Source organism: Uloborus diversus, chromosome 6, assembly GCF_026930045.1.
Source record: "Uloborus diversus isolate 005 chromosome 6, Udiv.v.3.1, whole genome shotgun sequence".
Classification (NCBI taxonomy): Eukaryota; Metazoa; Arthropoda; class Arachnida; order Araneae; family Uloboridae; genus Uloborus; species Uloborus diversus.
Genome location: NC_072736.1, coordinates 109,446,098 through 109,461,594, shown reverse-complemented (window position 1 = coordinate 109,461,594; position 15,497 = coordinate 109,446,098). Strand labels below are relative to the sequence as shown.

Here is a 15,497-nt window from a genome sequence, read left to right as displayed (position 1 = left end):
ACATGTGCTCTTGATCAAAATTTCTCTGTATTAGTTTTGTTAGGTCTTTATTCTATTATTATATTATTAAGTGCTTTATTGCCAGTTTAAGGAAACATTTTGACAGTAAAAGAAACTTTGAGCATATCTTTTTGAAGAAAACGTCTTTTATTGCTTTTTGGTGCCTGGATTTTTTTCTTTTTCTTGATTTTGATTAATTTTTTATCCCCTTGAGGTTAGCAATTGTTGCAAATCTAACCTGGCCAATATTCTAGGATTTTCCTTTTTTTTTACTTGAAAAAATCTTAAACTTTCTTTTCCCTCCTATCATCTTGGTTTTTCTTTAAGGAATCATAGTTTTAAGAAAGAGAGTGATCACAGAACAGTACTAAACCAGATAACATAGCAAACTGGCTTTTAACTTGAATGACCTTTAACCATGAACTTGAAATACTCATCCATAATGCAACTAATACTCAACCTGTGAATTTCACCCCTTTACTCTTCTTCCAAGAAAATGCTCGAAACGAGTGTCCTTTTGTTAATCTTCCTAGAAAACCTATTCGCGGAACGCATTTCTCCTTTTTTTTGCCCCCTTAGCCCTTTCTGTTTCGAGTTGAAGAAAATGCTTTTGCTTGCTGCTTTGAAGATCATTGGGCTTCGAATCCGAAAATGATAGCATAGCCGGAATTCGAGACATAAGGTTTTTGTTGGCGTTGTGCTGTCATAGTCAAAATGGCCTTTGCTAACCAGAAAATCCACCGCAATCACATCGATTTGTCTAAAATGTCAGCCAGTATTTACTGAGTATTCTTTTAAAAACGTGCAGTCTGAACTGTTTAGAATAGTATATTTTAAGTGAACGTTGTTGTATAATGAAGCGAGCAAAACCGATAACAAGCTTTTTACCCCCCCCCCCCAAAAAAACGGTAAATGACGAAAATGGTTGCTCTAAAAAGAGAAAGTTAACGTCCTCTGAAGAAAACGAAGTACAGTCTGCTGAAGCAGCATTAATTCCATCGAACCCTTCTGAAGGAAATTTTATTTTAATTTAAAAGAAAAACTGCATAGCATTACAGGAATAAAATGTTTAAAAACAAAATGAATCTAGACTGTTCTGTACTATTTCTGTTAGCTTGGTTCGCATTAAAAAGTAGAAAATGTACAAGAATTCTGCTTATAACACTCGAAAATTGCTGTTGCTCTCTCAAATAGATATTTATGTAAATTCTAAAGCAGGTAATAAAATTAAAAATAAAAACTTGAAAGGAGAACAGATGGTATGCAGCTTTGTGCAAATAACTTTCTACCGCCTATATAAATAAACTAAATAACGCCTATATAAATAGCTAAAAACAATAAACTAGAGCTCTAGTTTATTGTTTTTAGCTTAGCAAGTGGTGCGTTTGCCCATTGTTACTCTATATTACATGTACTGGAGCTTAAGCATTCTCTTCTAGTTTATAGTTAAAATTTTGGTCTTTTGACCATAATTAATGAATCCTCCACGGCTGATGAGCTCTGGATTCACTCTTTTTCTATTCCTACTTAATAGCTGTTTGCATTTTTCCTTTTTATCAACATTTGTTATTTATAATTTGTTTAATATTTGTAATTCTGTTTGCTTAATTTTATATATATATATATATATATATATATATATATATATATATATATATATATATATATATATATATATATATATATATATATATATATATATATATATATATAATAAAAGAAGTAACCCCCCCCCCAGAAAGTCGGGTCTAGCTACGCCTCTGACGGACACCCCTCTTATGTGCACAGTTTTTAATTCCCCAGTTCCAATGCAAATAACATTATTAAACCTGTCCTGCAGACACCTCTCTATCGCTGACAAAAAAAATTGTTCCGTTAGTGTCCGCATTAGAGGGATTTTACTGTATTTGTATTTAAAATACAGTCTTTTAACTTTGTCAAAAATCATTTTCTTTTACTTATTTTACAACTTCTTTTACACATGTAGCAGTTCTATTTACTAAAAATACTTTGGATTTGATTCATTAAAATGGCACCTTGATTGTAGAATTTGATCGCTAGAAATGTATCTAAGGTCTAGGTGTCATCAAGATGTCTAAATTTAAATTCTTATTTCTAACACTGAGATGAAAGGATCCCATGCAATTATAAAAAGCAATTTCATTTTTTAAAATATATTCTTGTTTTATTTTGTGTCTCAGACAGAGTTGCTAATTTTGTCCACATTTCTGTAAAAAGTCTGGAACAGGCCATCATTAAGAGGGATGAGGGTTATAGGGTCAATTGCCCCCCCCCCCCTTTGTATAAAAAAATGTTTCTACATTGGGCATGGTTTTTGTTGTTTTCTGATGCAATTTGCACTGAGTATATAACCTTTGCCCCCTCCCATGGAAACATTTGAAATGAATAACCTAGTCTGGAGAGCTAGAAGAAACTCAACAACTGGACAAAGTGAAAGTTCACTGATTTTTCCAAATGTTTGATACATAAAATTATTACTATGATGCAATAAGAGCATAATATAGTTCTATTACATTCATAATGAAAACTTTAAGTTAGTAATTTAGTTGAAATGTAAATATAATTATTTGTATATTAGTTGCAATCCACAAAAATGTTAGTTACTTTTTGGTACAATTAATTTTTGTCAAATTTTTACTGTACAAGTAGTCCAATTTAGCTAAATGAGTAAGCTGTTGATCATATTTTTATTACAAAAGAAAACGATGGGGGGGGGGGGGGGGGGTCAGCATTATAGCACACATGCTATATCATGTACATTACAAATTTAATACATCATTTTTGAAATTTAAAATTAACAATGCTAAATTTATTTTTAAAAAGATTAAAGGATAATTACCATATTAAGTGCAATCCAAATCATCCTTATAGTTCTAAATGTTTTTTTTTTCTTCCAAAAGGTTTGTTTTGTTAATATCAATATGTTTTACTCATTTTCAATTGTTATTTTGCAAAACAACTGAGTTTTTTTTTCTTCTGAAACAATTTAGGTACGATGTTTGCTAAATATTTGGGGTGTTATGCTTTTCCTAAGACTGTCTTGGGTAGTTGGACAAGCTGGGATTGGTAAGCATTTTTTTTTTCATTTACTCTCAAATTACATTTGTACATACAGAAATGAGAATTATAAGGTTTCCTAATAGGTTTTTGTGATCTTTTTCTTTTGTTTCATATTTGATTGTATCATAATTTTAGCCTTGTGAATTGTTAAAAGATTATTTCCTTTTTTTAAAACTTGGATAACACATTCTCATTATGTATTAGCAAACATAACGATTACGTTTGGCTGATAATGAAAAAATTCTATACATTTTGCAGTAGAATTAGGTTAGCTTGTGTATCTATTTAAAGCCTTGTAGGAATTCTTGGAGTAATAATTGCAGTATTTCCTAAGATATGTTTTTATAAAATAAATAACAAAATATCTGAGCTATATGCTGTATTTTCTTCAAAATTTGTGCTTTATATACCTTGGTTTTTTACTTTAATCATGACACAAAATATCTGTTTATCTAAATTTGTGTTTTAATTTTATTTCTAGGCCTGGGATGTTTAGTTATTCTTTTAGCAAGTGTAGTCACAGTTTTAACAACATTATCAATGTCAGCTATTTGCACGAATGGAGAAGTCAAGGGAGGTAATTATTATTATTTTAAACTGGCATGCCATTATATATGTTAAAATTGACATTGAAAAAAAAGTGTTCTAAATACTCTTTTTTTTTTTTTTGCATGTTATAGGAAATTTCCTTTAGTATTACATTTAATATTTCTAAAATGTTAGTCTCTTTTTGCTTACTGGGAATCCTATAGTTCTACACACTTAATTTCAAAACATTTTTGTTTTAAACCACTCTAAATACAATTGAATAAGAAAATTGATAAGAAATACCAGAAAAAAATTTTCATTGTATAAAATTGTTTTTTAAAACATATTTTATTATGTAGCAAAAAATAATAATAATAATAATAATAATAATATTCAATGACTGGTTAGCCACAAAACATTTATGTTTTGGCAGTTAGAAACATTCCAATATTAAACATATAAGAAATAAGTATTTGTGCCACAAAACGTATTTCTCATTAAACCTTTGTGCCACAAAAGTAAAATCAACAATACAGTGAAACCTGTGCATAACGATACTGTCTATAATAATAACCTATCTATAACATTTTTTTTTTTTTTTGACCCCAACAAAATGTCAGCATTAATAATCAAACTGTCTATAACAATAACCTGTATATTCAGTAAGTTACCGCCCTATAGCCAGGGTTAAGACAGAAATACATGAAATACACCACCAGCTCAGTCACTTCCAGCCGAGGACTGCAGTTTCGCACTTATTAGCACTCATCAGCCCGGCATAGGAAAGTGACTGAGCTGGAGATGGAAAACCTCTTAAGGAAGCCAAGAGTGCCAAACAAACTGGTAGCTAATGTAGAATTAGCGCAGACCAGACGAGTGACCGAAGCAATGGTTCGGTTCAACTCGAAGATTGATGGCAAGGCATGGTATATTCAGTAAATTACCGCCCATTAGCCAGGGCTAAAGCAGAAATACATGAAATACACCACCAGCTCAGTCATTTCCAGCCGAGGACTCGTCTGGTCAGTGCTAATTCTGCATTAGCTACCAGTTTGTTTGGCACTCTTGGCTTCCTTAAGAGGTTTTCTATCTCCAGCTCAGTCACTTTCCTATGCCGGGCTGATGAGTGCTAATAAGCACGAAACTGCAGTCCTCGGCTGGAAATGACTGATCTGGCGGTGTATTTCACGTAATAACCTGTATATTACGATATTTTTGTTAGGTCCTAACGGTATCTTTGTAGACAGGTTTTACTGTATTAAGCAAGCAACAAACTTTCAAAACAATTGCAGAATCTTATAAATCTTTTTTTTTTTCATTCAACTTAAACTTTAGCTATCAACTTGCTGATACTCACTTATTTTTGTGGAAAATCCTAAATTTATTAAGTATATGCGGTTTTGTTTTAATTTTTATTTTTTTTAAAGTACAAAATCTTTTTTATTCTTTATTTATTTTTTGAACTTTAATTGATTTTGTTAAAGTTTAATAGAAGAGTAATTTATAGTAGTAGACTGTTGTAGACTGTTGGGTTGTGGGGAGGGGGGAGAGGCATTTTTTCATTTTAGTCAAGGTAATGTTTTGAATATAAATTATATCTAAAAAAAAATCTAATTTTCTTGCAGTTGCATAACTCAACTTGTGTAGAGTAATTACATTGGAAATATTGCTCTGTAGAGCGGAATCTTGATTTCTAAGAAGCTCATTTTATATTGGAAAAAATATCTTTCTGTAAAAATTTAGTAAAGAGCTTTGAATATTTTTTGTTTCCATTTGCACTAATATGTTGTCTGAAAAGTAAACGTTATATGTGCTGAAAAAAAAATAATGGTTCATTATTTTACATGGTTATTAATTTAGGTGGAACATATTACATGATATCTCGCAGTTTAGGTCCTGAGTTTGGAGGTGCAATTGGACTTATATTTTCTTTAGCAAATGCTGTAGCCGTTGCTATGTACGTCGTGGGATTTGCTGAAACATTAGTCGAGTTACTTCACGTAAGTATCAAATTTAATACTTTAGAATCTAGACTGACTTTCTCTTATTATCAAAATGTAATAATTTAAATTTATTTAATATAAAGAGTAATGGACTGGATATTGTTGATGGCGCAATGCATGATGTAAGGATAATTGGCTGTATCACAGTTTTGTTTCTATTTGGTATTGCAATTATTGGAACTGAGTGGGAATCAAAGGTAAATATTTATTCATCATCTTGCTGTTTTTTTTTTATTTTTAGTGTAAATTTTGCACTTGATGTAACACTATACAAATTAACTTAACGAATTAACATTTACATCAAACGTTCAGAATATTTGAAGGAAAATTTTAAGCACAAAAAGTTTTTTGTTTATTTTCATTTGGATTCATATTTCATTTGGTTACGGAAACTGCAGTTGATCAGACATGAAGCCCTTTGTAACTTTGAATTCACAGGGAAGTTGTTCATGATGGTGGAAACCTTTCAAGTTGAATCTGGTTTAAATAGCATTTACAAATTACACTATAACTTTGATTTAACGATTTCCTCAATTTAATGATACATTTCACTGGTCTGGTTTTGACTGTATTAAATGTCTATGCTCCTCGATTTAACGATATCCATGATTTAACGATAACTTTTTCCAGTCCCTTGACAATCGTTAAATCGAGGTTATACCGTATAGAACTTTTAATGCTTGCACAATAAGTTAATCTTTGTTATTTTGTTAAATTATTTTGCTTTTGAAATAATCTCTTATTTTAGATATGCTAATGCAGTCCTGTCATTTAAGAAGGTCAGGAATGGGAAATTGTCCCCTCCCTCTGACCTCCTTGACTTTGAGAAATGAATGTCTTGATTTACAGGCATGGTTTGTGTTGTGTTTGGATACAATATGCCCTATGACTCCCCCTCCCCCTGTAGAAATGAGAAATGACAGACCTAGGGAAATATAATTGTTTAAGGCTCAAAAATAATTTTGAATGCATGAACTTGCATACTTATTTATTTATTCATTTATTTTATTTCAGGCCCAAATAGTGCTGCTTATAATTTTGCTTGTTTCAATGGCTGATTTTGTAATTGGATCCTTCATTCCACCAAATTCACTGAAAAAATCCCTTGGCTTTGTAGGATGGGATTGTAAGTAATACATACCTGTTAAGTTTGAGGAATTATGTTTGCTTATGTAGCAATTTTATATTTTGGGACATAAGTTTTCAAAAAATGCAAAATAACTTTAATGCTAATTGTATATGTTTTATTGTAGTGCTGTGTTTTAGGGTATAGTTGTTTTTTAGATGTTCATAATTGTAAATTAATTCTTTAACTACTCTTAAGTTTCTGCATATTCATAGAAATTACTACTACTTAAACTAAAACTATATTGTTGTGATTGAAATATTGTTTTAGAAATTATAATCATGAATTTTAAAATACTATATCTTAATTTCTGAGTGTTATTTTTAAGCTTCATTGTTAAATGTATTATTTTCAGTGAATGTCATGGCAGAAAATTTTGGACCTGATTTTAGAGGTGAAACATTTATCTCTGTATTTTCTGTTTACTTTCCTGCTGCTACAGGAATTTTAGCTGGGGCAAATATTTCAGGAGATTTAGCTGTAAGTATTGTTTCTTGTAACAATAATGTGATTTTTGAACCATTTTGTAACATTTTTCACAGGATTCATGTGCACTCCTTTCCTTAAAAGGTACTGAAAATTTCTTTTCTATAAACTACAGTATGGTAATCCCAATTCGGAATGCTTGGGACCATGACCATTCTGCATTTTAGATTCTGACTCAAAAAATAGTGAAAACTCTCCTGTTATAAGTTATTTGTCATGTTTTTCATATTTTCCTAATGTTTGAGTTAAATTTCTTTTATTTTTTGATCAATCCAAATGAAAGTATACTTCATGATGCTGAAACAAAAGTTAGAGATAGTTTGCAGCAGTGTGTAGTCTGTGGATCTTACTTTATATTATTATGCGATGTGCTGATTAATACAATAAATCAATCATATTTTACAAATAATGTTTTACTTTTGTTCAATACGCTTTGTATTGCATACTTATGAGAAGAAAAAAAGCATTATTTTTAACTGAAAGTAGATGTTAAAAGTTTGCTGCAGAATTTCAGCAAAATGCTTATTTACCCATAACAGGTGGCATCCAAAAGCAGCATGAAAGAAAAGCTGAACTGAAATAACTGTGTTTTCAACAAGTAATTGCCAAACATTTGAAACTGTAAAGGAAATTTTTTTTTAATATAAAGATTTATTAGAAAAAGTTCCGAATTTTTGGATTTTGAAATGGAGGTCTCATATTCTTGCTTTTACTGCCTAAAATATCATTTTCTTAGCTTTTTCGTTAAAGCTAAGAAATCTCTATATTTTTGGGTTGTTTTTATTATTAATTTATGATGATGAGTTTGTTTTTTATCGGCTTGATTGATTCTAGCTGTTACGTAAAGCACATGTAATAATGTTTTTACATTTGACACTGACTAGTATACTTTGTATAAAAATGCAACCTTAATTTTCTGAAAATCAATTTGAAAAATAATAATTTTTCAAGTTTTTTTAAACAAAGTTTAGTTTTAAAAGTATTGTGCTACCCTTCCTGCAATATTATTTTTTTTTTTTGGTGCTTACAGATGTCCATAAATTCAGTAAAATTAATATTTTAAACATGATAATTTTTATTTTTAGGATCCACAAACTGCAATTCCCAAAGGAACCTTTCTCGCTATAGCTATCACTACAGTCAGTTACTTGTGGTTTGCGTTCACGGCTGGTTCTGTTATGTTGAGGGACGCCAATGCAGTTGAAGCGGTTACTTCAATTACAGAAGATATCAGAAATTGTTCTTTAGCTCAGTCATCTGTTTGTGAATACGGACTCATGAATTACTACGGGGTAATTTTTTATCAACTTATTTATCTTTATAAATGAATTATTAATATTACTTATACATAAATAAGTACTAATAAAATCGGATTCTTTTCATTTAAAGAAAGGTAGTTTTATGATTTTTTACTTCTTCTTAGAACCAAATGTAATTCACCCATTTTTCGGTAAAAATTAATTTGGTAATAATCGTGCTAGCAATTAAACAGTTAGTACAGCGTATATTGTTGTTTTAAAGAGGAATAAATTTTTATAATTTTCTGAAGATATTTTCAATGGCTGAATTTTGTAATGTTTTCATGTTGTGCTGTTTAACAACTTAGAATAAAAAATCATTTTGGGTCTCTGAGAAATTTATTCGGGCACCTGCACTACCTCATTCCTCTTCAGATCAGTGTCATAACTTCTCCCTCAAAGTCTCTCTGCATAGAAATTACGCAACTGGAGACAGTTTAAGGTAGGAGTTATGACATCAATCCGAAGCAGAATGCTGCAGATTTTTTCTGGAACAGAATCTTGAGTAAAAATTAATAGTAGAAGTTTCTTTCATCTGCTCCTACATTTTTTTAAAAATTAAGCATCTCACTTATTGAATTCACAGTGTTATTGTTTTAATTACAGCAGAACTCCAATTATCCAAACTACGACTTTCCAAATTGCTGATTATCCAAATTGCTATTCAAAATGTCAGGGAAAAAAAGATTAGCCAAAGTTAGTGTAAGTGCAGCACGAATATCTTTGAGATGATAAGTAGTCTTGTACTGCAATTCAATTACTGGCTTCTAATACAGAGCACTTATAAGTACTTTAACATATAAAAGTGTTGACTTGTCATGAAATTAATTATAAACTCTTATGTTTAAAAATGTTTTTTTCTCCCATTTTCAAAACACATAGATAGATTACTAATTTTCAGAGATTACTAATTGAAACAGATTAATTAATTAAGATCCAATTATCCAAATGAGGTCGGAATTGGTCATTGGAATAGGTTTCCTATTGATTCGGATAGTTAGATTACCACTGTATATGATATATTTCAGGTGTTTAATACAGTTATATATATATTTCAAAAAATGAAATGTTTTATGTCTTTTGTTTGTTAGGTTATGGAAACTGTATCTGCTTTCGGACCTATCATTTATGCTGGTATATTTGCTGCTACTTTGTCATCTGCTCTTGCTAGCCTTGTTAGTGCTCCTAAAGTGTTTCAAGTTAGTATTGTTTGCTTTTTCTTGAAAAGTGTGTTTTGAAATACTCTCACCTTTCTTCAAGACAAAAAGCAAGCAAATGCTGAAAGTGGTTTAAAATGGTGCCCAATGTTTTTAAGGTGGAACAAAGGCCATGTCAGCCTAGTCGGAGACTAGGGGTTGAACTGTTGTAGTGCCCTGATCAGTATCAGAGTAGTCGTACACCTGCCAACACTAGTGATTTTTCCAGTTGTTGCCTGGATTTTGAGCATTTCTCCGGTTCTCCGTTTTTTATTAAAAATTTACTGGATTTTACAAATCTTTGGGAAAAATCTTTTATTTAGGGTTTTTTGTGAAAAAAACCTATAAAATTAATTTTTACGAAGGTTATCTAGACGTATGTACTCCATGGTGTGAAAATTTTGAAATTTAGCACAACATTATCAATGCTTTTTTGTTTGATCAAAAAATATGTTTTAACTGTACATTAAGTATTAATTTAACTTTCGTTCTTCCAATTCAATTATTTTATGCAGGGGCCAATCCAGGATTTTTTTCTCGCTACCTATTTTTGTGAAAGTATTGCATCATTCTATTTTTGTGGAAGTTTTTTTTTTTTTATCAGCATTGTTTTTGTGAAATTTTAGAGGCATCCTAGTTTTTGTAAAAGAGAAGTAGAACAAGAGAAAATGTCATCTAGTACTAGTTTTAACAAATTTCGTTTTTTGGGGAGGGGGGGGAAGCTAAAAACCTAAGAAGTATGAAAAATACCATCGTAATTTCAGCTTAATGGGCTATGTACTGTATACAATATAGGAAATTATGAGAAAAATGGTTTCCCAAAACAGATGTTGAAAGATTGCGATAATATTGCATAAATACACTTAGGCGAGAAACAACTAAAAGTTAGTTAAAATACTACAAAAAGGTTTCTATTTAAGCGATTGTTCATGTAAACCTGCTTAGAATTTTATTTTATGAGTAAATTTTGTTTTGAACAGAGAAACAAATTTTATATTTTAAAATGCTAATTTTTGTGAAATTTTCGATGTTTTTGTGAAGCTATTGATTTTATTACTTGATTTTTGTGAAAGTACCGATTTCAAATTAAGATTTTTGTGAAGGTACCGAAAAACGGTAGCAAAATCAGCCTGTATTGGGCCCTGTTATGCATACATGAAGTCCATGTATTTCCATATGATTGTTTTTAGTTTGATAGTTGAAAATCTACTGCATCTTTTCCTTGGACTGTTGACAGGTATGGGAGTGTAATTTTCAAAACTTATATGTGAGACTACCAAATTAACGAGGAGCCTGACTCTGCTCTCAGCTGCCCTGAATGTTTTGTTTGCGACTTCAAACTTTCTGCTTCAATGATAAAACACTCCCATTGTAGAATGTATTTATTTTTCAACATGTTCAACCTTTACATAACTGTATATTTTATTGTACTTTGTTCTTATTTTTACAAATCTTATAAAATAATCTTTACAATCGCCTCATTAATGCATACTTATTGTTTACTATTAGGCATTGTGCAAAGATAAGCTGTTCCCACATATTCATTTCTTTGCTCGAGGATATGGGAAAGGCAATGAACCCAGACGTGGCTACTGTCTAGCTTTTGTTATTGGTACTGGTTGTGTTGCAATTGGTAAGTTAAATTTGGATGCCTCAATTGCCAAACTGATTAATTCCATTTTTAAAAAAAAACCTCATTTGTGCTTTAATAGTGCTTTATCAATGCTTAGCATGTGAATTTATATTAAAGTTTTGGTTCAGTACATTTCTGACCATGTGATGTCCAAAAATGTAACAGGATGTATTTACTCCTGTTTTCAGTTTAAAAATTAAAGATAGTTCTGTGATCCTCATTCATTATGTGTGAAAAATTGACTAATACATTATGTATTCTTTTGAAGTAATATTTTCCCACCTGCTTTTGGTTCGCCAAATCACACTATTTCCTTATTAATAAAAATAGCGTATAAGCCAAAACACAGTAGGGTCTCAGGAATCCGAACTAATGGGTGCTGAGCCCTGTCTGAATTCCGCTTAATTTGAATATACCCAACTTAAGATGGACTGTGAATTTGAGGCTTTTGAACTTACTAGTTCAAATGTTTCAAACCTGTTATTAACTCAATAGTAATCTGAAAATATTTTAGAGCTAATAACAGAGTAATTTTACCCCTTCATAAAGCATGAGTTCTTAATACACCGTCAACATTATACTTTAGCTTATGTAATGTTCATGTGTTGTTGGTGGTACATCGCGTAATCAAGCCAAGTCAGTAAGTTACATCAACAAAAGATTACAAATTCTACAAAATCAAGTACAGAGCTCTATAACACATTGTATTCAAAACATAGCTTTGATTAAAACACTAACTTAGCTTTTGAAACCTAGTTATTGGTTTTCCTCTTTTCAAATGTAGTTTTAGGCCTTCACTTCACAAGCTGTCCAGGTTGTGCAGAATATTCTTTCTCCTGGAGTTGGATTTCTGAGGTTCCACTGTATTAAGTTTTTCCCCCCATAGCACCTCTCCTGCCAAAAAAATCAACTACAAAAGGAAACTTTGTTTTCTGGTTGAAACAAAATATATGAGTCAAATAGAGTGCTAAACAGCAAACATTGCTTGAGTATGATGTTTTCTTTTATTGTATTTTAACTCATTTTCATGCAGTTTTCTGTTTGCACATTGAAAATAAGCCTATGGAATTTATGTAAGTTATATGTTATTGTACTGCAATATTTTAGCATCTGCCATGGGCGGATTTATGGGGGGGGGGGGCAATGCCCCCCCCCCAGTTTTGGGAGGACTTTATGTAGTAATAACACATCTTCCAAAAAATTTTTAAGGAAATCATTATTTTTTTTCTTTTTTGAATAGTGCAGAAAGGCATGGGTGGATTTATAGGAGAGGGGGGCATAGAGGGCAATGACCTCCAGTTTTGGGAGGACTTCATATAGTAACAACATATCTTCCAAAATCTTAAAACAAAAAGAATTTTTTTTTTTTTTTTTTTTGAATAGTTCAATGAAAATGAAGAGATTAGTGAATGTCCTTTTCTGATGGGAGAAAAGAAAAGAAAAAGAAGAACATTAAATAGTACAGCTGTCACTGGGGTGCTGAAAACATGTCTAAATGTACAACTGTATAATCTAGTACTCAATTTCAGAGACTCGAAAATGCAAATGAGGTGCCTTAAATTATTTAATGTTCTAGAATCCTTGAAAAGAATTGGCGCAGTATAGCCTACTAGGTACCTCCTAGTAGCTTTTGGAGGGGCTCTTGTGCCAAAACACCCAATCTAACCAACCAAACCTTGAAAATAATTAGACAACTCTTTGAAACTCCTAAGCAAAGTGTGTTTCAATTTTATTTCTTATCAAGTGCATAAATTATGAATGGTTCAAATAAGTAGTATGTTACTCTCATGTTACTTATTTTCTAAATCTGTATACCATTTCTTTTAAAGTATTAACTTACATCACAAAGCACATTTAAATCATAAAACTTTTTTTTTTTAATTATTTGTCTATTTTTCCTCTGAGATTTTTGTCTATCAATTAACTTTTATAAGGCTTCAAAATACAGAATTTTATATCCATTTTACTAAATTTCCTTCGGGGGAGAAACCCCCGGACCCCCTAAAATTGGAGATATTCTATTTCCCACTTAAAAGGGAGCCTTGCGTCACTCTCTTGATGCCAATCACTCCTCTTAAGGTCAATTCAAAAAGGACAGCATTAAAACACACATTAATGAAAACGACACACAAAAAAAGTAAAGCATGGCCTTATGCATCACAGGAAAACAAACCGAAACATGACTGCCCCCCCAGGAACTCGGTCCTAAATCCGCCTATGAATTCCTGTATAAAAAGTAATAAGTAAATAATAATAAAATCATTACTTTCAGCACTTGTGATTATTGTTCTCTGTAGGGCTGTATAGTTATGGCAATTGTTAATAAACTCTTTCACACTATTGCAGTACATGTTGTGTATTTAAGTTGCAACAATGCAAATACCCAACTGCAAGCTGGTTAAAATCATGAATGCATTACATAACATAAAATTTATAATATTTTTGTTATTGCAGTAGTAAATTTTTTCTACAACTAAAAATTTCCTTTAATTTTTTTAGGTGAATTGAATGCAATTGCTCCTATTATATCCAATTTCTTTTTAGCTGCATACTGTTTGATAAACTTTTCATGTTTTCATGCAACTTTTGCAAGATCTCCAGGTACTTTTCAAGATTCTATTTTTTAAAAATCAAGTATAATGATTTTTTTTTTTTTTTTGAACATATAAATGAAATTCAAAACTCATATTTAATTTTGCAACTATATTTCTTTTTTAGTCTCAACTTACGTATGTTTTTAATCTTAAATTTGTTTAAAGATTCTTGTTTCTGCTTTGGTGAAAGATACACTGTATAAAATAGTAATGTAGATTAAATAGGGTTTAAAAAGGTGTTGCAGTGTATAAATGTTTTTATGAAATACTCTCCCTCCTCCTTTCATCACCACTTGGCTGGTCTGAAATTATTGTTTTAGTTTATTCTGTCATCCTAGCCTTCACACTTTTTCTTTAAGTGTTTAAAATCCAAAAGTTATAAAATACTACTTTTAACATATACTAACATCACAACTTTAATGATTGGTTCTGCATATTCGCAAAGTTTCTTAATTTCATGTTTTATTCTTCCTCTCCTCATTACTCATTTGATTTTATTTACATGTTTTTAGTAATAAGTTTTACATGCTTTTAAATTACTTTATTATTATTATTACTACTTCAATTTCTATTATTGCTTTTTTTCAAGTTCACCATTTTTGTGGATCAGTTTTTAAACTGATCATTATATGTGCTCTGTATGATTGATTTTCAAAGAAAAATATTGTATTATTTTTAAATACTGGACAATTTTTTTTAAACCTTCTTTAATACTAATAATTTACTTTTAGGTTTCCGTCCATCTTTTAAATATTACAATCTCTGGTTAAGCTTGCTGGGTGCAATTCTGTGTCTTTCAGTCATGTTTATTATGAATTGGTGGACAGCATTGCTTACCTTTGCTATCGTTTTAGGATTATATATCTACATTTATCATCGGAAGCCAGGTATAAATAATTCAATGTTCTTCAGAGTATTCTAACTTTGAATTTATAAATTTAAGGCTGTTTTGTTTACTGTAAATTAAAAATTCATGTAGAATTTATTTCTACTCATTTATATATATTATACATACTTATTTTATGCTTTTATATGAAAGGGGTAGGAAATTCAAAGTCAAGATGAATCTTGTAATTTTTTATTTGAACCCTAGCTTTTTTTTCTTTGTTTCTTAGATGTAAACTGGGGTTCATCTACTCAAGCTCAGACATACAAGACAGCTTTAAGCTCTGCTTTTAGGCTTAATCAAGTTCATGAACATGTTAAGAACTACCGGTATTTCCCTGTTTTACTATTTTTAGGTTTTGTGTTAGATAATATCTTTTGATATTTCATAAGAATAGTTATGACAAAATTTATTATTTTCGCTCACGCTAAAAAAAATGAATGTTATATTTCTTACTATTGTCTTTTGAATCTTTCATACTCCATTTCTAAGAGTGAACTAAGTTGCAATCTAAAAGTCATAAATAGAATGAAGTTTTAAAAAAGTAAGAACATTCATTACAAAATTACATGATTGTAAATAACAGTTATCATACTATTACTTAAAATTGAACTGTCGTTTTATATTTTAAAAAAATTTCTTAGATAAACCATGTCTTTATTATAG

The 15,497-nt window shown here is 30.5% G+C and overlaps 1 protein-coding gene across 1 annotated transcript in view; it reads left to right on the top strand.

Moving 5' to 3' along the window:
* Nucleotides 1-15,497, top strand: part of LOC129224714 (solute carrier family 12 member 2-like) — a gene marked incomplete in the record, with an annotated part of 136,427 nt that overhangs the window by 88,327 nt on the left and 32,603 nt on the right. Inside the window, 12 exon segments of the mRNA XM_054859261.1 lie at nucleotides 3,012-3,087; nucleotides 3,563-3,658; nucleotides 5,470-5,609; nucleotides 5,696-5,809; nucleotides 6,627-6,738; nucleotides 7,094-7,218; nucleotides 8,310-8,516; nucleotides 9,614-9,721; nucleotides 11,228-11,351; nucleotides 13,851-13,952; nucleotides 14,677-14,832; nucleotides 15,061-15,160. Of these exon segments, the coding sequence (XP_054715236.1) occupies nucleotides 3,012-3,087; nucleotides 3,563-3,658; nucleotides 5,470-5,609; nucleotides 5,696-5,809; nucleotides 6,627-6,738; nucleotides 7,094-7,218; nucleotides 8,310-8,516; nucleotides 9,614-9,721; nucleotides 11,228-11,351; nucleotides 13,851-13,952; nucleotides 14,677-14,832; nucleotides 15,061-15,160 (1,460 nt within the window).